Raw genomic sequence first — 7,500 nt, forward strand, 5'->3', positions numbered from 1 at the left:
AAAAGAGTTTCATCTTAAATGTGACCAGTTTTTTATGTTATCTATTTCAGGTAATATAGTTTTCCTTGCATCATAGAAGAAAATTTTTCTGATTTATGGTAATTGAGTATGGTTCATTTTTATAAAGTCCAATGTATTATACTGTAAAAGAAAATTCACAATTTAGTGAAATTCATCATAAGTGTGCCAGGGAAGAAACAAAAGAGATTTAAATGGGATTAATAATAATACTGTAGACAATGATCTTTCTTAAGTTTAATGAAATATCTCATTAACCGAATGATAACCGTGTGTCACACCCGTGTGACACAGCAAAGTGCCTGATGATGGGGCGACAAACCAATGTGACGTTCCCGAGGCGATGTTGCATAGGCCTGTCTTAGGGAGTTGCCACTTCTCGCTGGGCCCGTCGGGATTGGGTTAATTGTTGCACTTACAGAAATTATTTGATGATTTGTGGATCAAAAACTGAAAGGGACTTGAGGAATTATTTGAAAATTTGTATAATTTTATACGCAAGTACACTGTATGATTTATTTTCTGTACATGGAGGACAGATCTGTATTTGAGAGGTTTCCTTTTCTCATTGATATACTATTTAGTGTAACAGATATGGTATTTCTTTATTTTAGTTATTATTTATGATGCAGATGTAAATGGAAAGATATCACATCAAGTGATGGCAGTACCAGCTGCCAGGGACGGGATATTTTGTCATGGCTTTCCATCTAGCTGGTGTGCCAGGTGATTGGGCGCATAGCACTTGGGTGTGGCTAGAGTGGGTGAATAGCCCAAGGCATTAAGCTTACGTGTTTGAAATACCCTGGCATTTAGACCATTTGGAGCCAAAACAGCCCTGTCAGCAATGGGTTAATAGCATGACAAAAGAAAAAATAATTAATGGTGGTGGTTTTGCTATAAATAAAATGCCTTGGGGCCACATCTTTATAGGTAATAGGGATATGTTTTTGCTTGCTTGTGTCTAAAGATTTTAGTTTTATTCTATTTATTTATTTATTTATTTATTTTTACTTTACAGTCCATAAACAGAGCATACACTGAGTTTTATTCTTTCTTTCAAATTGCTGTTGATCCTAAACGTCCTAAAAAAATCTTAATTTGCTATTCATAAGAAATGGTTGAAGGGGAAATGTAATAAGGAAGATAAAAATATTTAGCTACTCATTTTAGTTACACAGAATGATTGGTTAAAGTCATCACTGTATAGGTTTGAGGTTTATTGCATTAGTTCACATGCAGAATTTTCTTTATACAACTCACTTTGGACAATTTATGAATGAACAAGTGTATGTTAATGAAGACCCTATTTATATCAATATGTATGAACTTACTATCTATTGATATGCATATCCATCATATAACACATTATGGCATAATTGTGACAAAAGTTCATTTTTATATCTGCAGTGTCAGCACCAGCAGAAGTTCGAGCTGATCCAGGGCTAGGAATAAACTTTTTCGATACTGGAAGATTGGGGCATGAGCTGCAGCCCAGACCAAAGTCAGGTTGTGAATTAACACATCCAGCAGATGTTAACACGTGAGTATTAGAAGTGAGATAGAGGCATTGATTTTCAGTGTTAACCCTTCTGAGACCGATTACATCTGAAGATGTTCAGCCTGTGCTGAGGAGCTTAACCCAAATCCTCCGGGTCGGTGATCCGTGGCGTGCAATGCATTTCCGGGAGGCTACTGTGTAGTCCTAAACTCGCATTCCGGGGTCTTATCTTATCTTATGATGCCCGGAATCTGAGGAAGAAAAGGTGGCATCACTTTACATGATGCCCGGAGTTTGGGCCAGGAAAGTGCTGTCTTTACTGCATGGCAACCGGATCATTTGGGTTAAGATGTGTATTTTCTGTTTTCTAATTTAATTGAAATATGAATCTATATATGATCTATTACTAAAGTGATTCAATTTAGCATTTGGTATCATAGGGCATCATAACTGAAAGAATAGATAGCTTGTAATTTCAACAAAAGGAAAAATTAGTATGATAGTCATCCAACCCCGTGAAAATGCCCATCGCAGAAGGGTTAAAGGTGGAGAAAGTACTTGGGATATTATCAAGTTCAAAATAGATAGCATTTTACATATCTCAACGAGTTTGATTTTGAAAATATTTCTCATGTCATCGTATGTACATATGTATTTATATTTTTTTTCCATTAGGATAAAAAAAATACAATGTTAGTATTGCATAGTGATTATAAGCATGTATATTTGTTTATTTTATGGCTACTCTTATTTATAGGTGTAAACCAATAGTTGCTCTGAGTAGTATTTCATAGGTATTATCAAATCAGGAATTGTGGAATTTTGTTAAGAAATGGAATTGAATAAGATATATTGATATAAAAACTAACATTGGTTTTAGAGATTGGGAATCTAAAATGAGATCTTTTAAGGACTGTGTAAGTATTGAATTTTTTCATACCATAAAAAATAATTTTTGGAATGTATAGTTTGTTTAGAAGTAGAAATTTACTGATCTTTGCTCCTCAGTTCTCTCCCACTCTCTCTTTTTTCCTTTTCTTTTTTATCTCTTTCCTCTTTCCTTCTCTTTTCTCTTTTTATATTCTCTCTCTCTCTCTTCTCTCTTCTCTCTTCTCTCTCCTCTGTCTCCCCCTCTTTCTCCCTCCCTATTCACCTCCCTCCCTCCCTCTATTTGTCTCTATTTTCCATATTTACATTTTTTTTTTTTTTTACTTCAACAGGCTTAACCACATACCAAGGAGTGCAAATAAGCCCATTCCCCCGATTACCAATATTGGTGGAGCCGGGCCTGGGGGAGGGGTTGCAGGAGGGGGGGGTGGAGGGGGAGTTGGGGCATTACCGAACACTGGCTCTCTACCAGATTTGACACAGGTGCAGTATCTCCAGCCGATGAATCCTCCCATGCCTGACACGGATTTAGTGGTAGGTTGTTTTTATGTTGTGTATATATGTTTGTAAACATTTCTCAGTGTATGAGTTATTTGCTATTATTACTGTTTTTACATTTATTATTATTATTATTATTTTTGTTATTATTATTATTATTGTTATTATTATTAATCCTTTTCTTTATTAACCTATTGATGTGGTATTATACACTGCATATGAAGTTTTTTTCACACACGTATCTCTACTAGAACTTATCAAGACTATATTACTAAGCCTACCTGACACCACTCCATTAATTTTTTGGAAAGAAAATCTTAATACTGTTATTGTCATTAACATTATCATTATTATTGTATTGATGTTGAAGTGGATAATAATAAGCCTTTATCCCACTTGCTCAACCAGAATGTGTCAAGTTTAGCGGGATCACCAGGTCTTGGATCAGGTTTCCCAACAGGCGGACTCAGTGAGTCATATGGCAGCGGGCAGCCTTCATCACGTGGCACGTCCCCTGGACCCTCCCCGTCCCTTATGCGCAAGCAGAAGCCGAAGCCATACCAACCCTTACCTGTAAACCGTGGAGCCCATCATGCCCAGAGCAAAGTAAGTGTCTTGAGTGTTCCTGCTGCCTCACTGCTCCCTCAGCTCCTCCTTAGCACTGCTTGCAGACTGTAGCTGGCAAGATCCTGTGCTGACAGGAGGTGACCATTCACTCACTCTGCCTTTCCTGTGTCAGAGTAATTGGTTGCTCAGGAATATGTGTCGAGAAAAGATTTATTAGTACAGGTCTCAGTGTTGTTGTGTTTATTACCATATATATAGGGATCTATTATCATCATCATTTTTTTTTTCATCGTTGTGTCATTGCCATTATCCTGAATCGTCAGTTTCACTTCATTATTTACGAGTACCATTAGTAATAGGCACATTTTTTTTCACAGCATTATAACTGTTGCAGGTGTTAGTTTTCTTGTTATTGATGGTATCATTGCTGATGAAGTCATTATCACAATTTTCATGATGATCATCATTACCATTAACTCAAATTATTATCATCATCTATTATGTTTTTACCCTCAGCTTTATTTTCATTGTCAGACATCACTACCATACCAGTGTTGTAATTTTTGTATCTATATTTAGTGTGATGATGGTAAACAGTTGAAAATAGAGTTTGGATTATCTGTTGATGAATGTGATAATCGTTCCACCAAATTAAAGATATGTTTGGGAAGTTCAAATTGAAGTTGCAGCATCAAAGATTAGTCAGAAAAAAATTGCAAAAAATGCAAGTGAGTACATTATATTCCTTATTCACATCTTTCATTGGTATTTGTTATTTTACTGTATAAAAGAGAAACATGAGATGTGTACTCAGAATATATATGTTTGCAGGAACATTTGTGTGTGTGTGTGTGTGTGTGTGTGTGTGTGTGTGTGTGTGTGTGTGTGTGTGTGTGTGTGTGTGTGTGTGTGTGTGTGTGTGTGTGTGTGTGTGTGTGTGTGTGTGTGTGTGTGTGTGTGTGTGTGTGTGTGTGTGTGTGTGTGTGTGTGTGTGTGTGTGTGTGTGTATTTGTTTGTTTGTTTGTTTGTTTGTTTTTTGTGGTTTGGGTGTATATGGATGTGCGTGTTAGTAGGTATATCAGATAGTTATGCAGACCTAGCCTTTGCTTGACTTTGGGCAAGTCACTCCCAGTTTCTGGAACTATATGATGTCAACATGCAGGAACCTCATCCTCTTTGCAAGTGTAAATAAGAGTAAGAATTGATATCAATGAAAATAGAATACTTGAATAGATGGATTCTAAAGTCATTTATCCTGAAAGTGTAGTCACTACAGAAATATATATGCTCATAGTAGTTAAAATGCATTCACATGTCTGCTACTGTTTCTCCAAATGCATCCTGGTCAGTGCACACTACTCTATTAGCGTGCAGTTACAGTATAGCATATGGACTACTGGGACAAATCTCACTAAATTGAACTGTAGGTTATATGTTGCAATTTACTGTTCAGTTTATTTGATATGCTGTGGCAGTATTATGAAAAATGTAAACAAATCATATATAAAGACCTGATTGGAGCTTTCTAGTCAGGGAGTGATATTTAGGTTTAGTTATTGAGGAAGCTAGTGTCTCACAGTGGATAATATTAATCAGTACAGTATTTTAGGTGCATAGAGTTTCATTTGACTACACTTTTTGAACATTTATGTTATGCTCACTGCTTCTGGTGATAGATTTTTAGCATATTTATTTTCATGGTGAAAAGGCCTGAGCGTTAACTAGTATCCTTATTAAGAATTTATGCTCTGCACAGTTTCAGCATGTTAGCATATCAGTGTTCACTTTTTTTGCACCCGCATATTACTCTTGCCAGCCAGATATATTTTATGCATGGCACATATTATTTGCACACTACCCAGTAAGTGAATCAATTTTTTTTATGCATAGTTATTAACAAACTTTTATGTTTTATTGGATAAGGGTGAAAACAAGTCAATTATGAAAACCAAGGTATTCTTGTAGAGTGATTAGTTTCCTGTATTTGTCTTTTATTTGGAAGCTTCTTAGATTCTTCAAGGAAACTCCTTTTAAATTTCATACAATGGAGGAGGATATTGATAAGGAGTAAGGTGCTAATTGACAGGAATAGTGTTTATGTGTTTAATTTCCATAAAGCTTAGTAAGAATGCCGCACAAATAGTTTCATGGTGAGACTTCATTAAAGTCTACTTTCCTGTGTTGATATGTGTTTTTTAGCTTAGATATTCATGTGAAATAATTGCTAAAGATGTTATAAGCAAATGTAGGCAGTAGGATACCACAGAGCAGAAATTTTATATATTAGAGAAATGTCTTGTGTAACAAGAGAATTCTGTAGGAAAGACCTTTTGTACATATTACTATATATGCTATAATAAAAATAATGCAGCTACTGATATAAATGAAGACTTAGAGTTTTGAATTATATGGTTGTACTTTTTAGAATGGCTTGCTTATAACCCTGTGTAGTGTGGGGTACAACTCAGGCTGGGGAGCATCAGAGTGGGAGCCATGGCTCAGAATGTGCTTTATTTATTTTATTTTTTTCAGCATATGATCTGTTTCTTTATCGTAAAGCTCAAAAGGTTAACAGACTCACTGACAAAATTGATTTATGCTGAAAAATATTAATAGAAAGATCTTTGCATAAAGAAATGAAATAGATACAGACTGACTGTTAGTAAACTGAGTAGGGGATTAGGGGCAAATTGTAAGTTTTTTTTTTGTTTTTTTTTTGGGGGGGGAGGGGGGATTCCTTAACAGGAATTTTCAAACTTTAATTTATATTGTAATTTGTCATGTTTGAGCAATCAAACAAAGTTGCCTTTAAAGATTTTCTTTTTCTGTTTTTAGTAATTTGTGAATGAAAATTAAAATGGAAGCATTACATTGGACAGTTTGTTATAGGTACTGAGGCGAGTTGAACTAAATGCTTAGCTTGTATTATTTTTATTGTGTACATTAAATAGAATCAAAATTGCATAAGACAATACATTCAAATATAGTTTTATCTAGTGTAGTTAGTGTTCTTTTGTTTACTGTCACAAGGATTCATTTGTCCACATACCAAAATTTCTCAGCTGTTCTTTTGTTTACTGTCACAAGGATTCATTTGTCCACATACCAAAATTTCTCAGCTGCTTTCACGAAAGCAATTGCAGTTTTGTTATTTTTTGTTTGTTGCAACTTTCCCCTTATTGGTGTGAAAAAGCATGGTCCCGAATCTACTGGAATATATTGCTGACAACTGTTTTTTGCAGAAAGAATATTTATTTTACTTAAAAAGTGCTTGAGGTTTAAATGGAACTTTTGGAAATCCAAAAATTTACCTTTCAGTGAAAAAATTACCTTCTCTCTTTTTTCTGATTCAAGTCTTAACTTAGAAGGAAGAAAGTAACTAGACATATAACAGTTAATAAGTGTACCTTTAATAGTCTTCATTACCTCTATAGAAGAACAAATTAGCACTGATTCTTCAATTGAACTTTAGTGGATTAGCGTGGTGTATTTTAATTGTAGAAAGATATTCAGAATAACAAAGCAACTTTTGGTGCAGTCTGAAATGTATGAAACGTGGTATCATCAGATGCACAACTTTATAAGGTTTCTCATTGAATTTATTGATTAGAATTGTTAGAAAACACAAAATATAGCTTTCTAAATTCTGCAAGAACATATCTCACAGTTTGACCAGAAAATTAAAAATTGTTAACTTGCAGTTTGATGTCTTAACTCATTCACGCCAGGGCTTATATTTGCGTAATGCGGCTCCCATTGGCTAGATGACAAGTGTGTGCAGTTAATAAGTGTGAGATCTCTCCTGGCTTGCTGCCACACTGCACCTATATGAGTGCTTTTCACCTACCCATTTCAACAGGGTGATAATTGGAGATTTTTGTATTTGTTTACATTATTTTCACAAGTGAATAAATATGTGTTACAAATGGAACTCCTACGATTATGAACATATTTAATGATGTAAAACATTTCTTTTGTGGGAGAGATCTTGTTCTAGGATGTCACCTAGAAAGAGCGAAATATTATGC

The 7,500-nt window shown here is 34.9% G+C and overlaps 1 protein-coding gene across 5 annotated transcripts in view; it reads left to right on the forward strand.

Annotated features, from left to right (window-relative positions):
- LOC122247117 (uncharacterized) overlaps positions 1–7,500 on the forward strand; it is a 53,430-nt gene that overhangs the window by 17,726 nt on the left and 28,204 nt on the right. For all 5 annotated transcript variants that reach the window (XM_086547692.1, XM_086547678.1, XM_086547683.1 and 2 more), the window contains 3 exons: positions 1,429–1,561; positions 2,740–2,941; positions 3,314–3,511. In XM_086547692.1, coding sequence (XP_086403818.1) covers positions 1,429–1,561; positions 2,740–2,941; positions 3,314–3,511 — 533 coding nt within the window. The remainder of the gene's footprint in view (positions 1–1,428; positions 1,562–2,739; positions 2,942–3,313; positions 3,512–7,500) is intronic.

This window comes from Penaeus japonicus, unplaced genomic scaffold, assembly GCF_977035675.1.
Source record: "Penaeus japonicus unplaced genomic scaffold, GWHDUDI00000001_assembly GWHDUDI00000002, whole genome shotgun sequence".
Classification (NCBI taxonomy): Eukaryota; Metazoa; Arthropoda; class Malacostraca; order Decapoda; family Penaeidae; genus Penaeus; species Penaeus japonicus.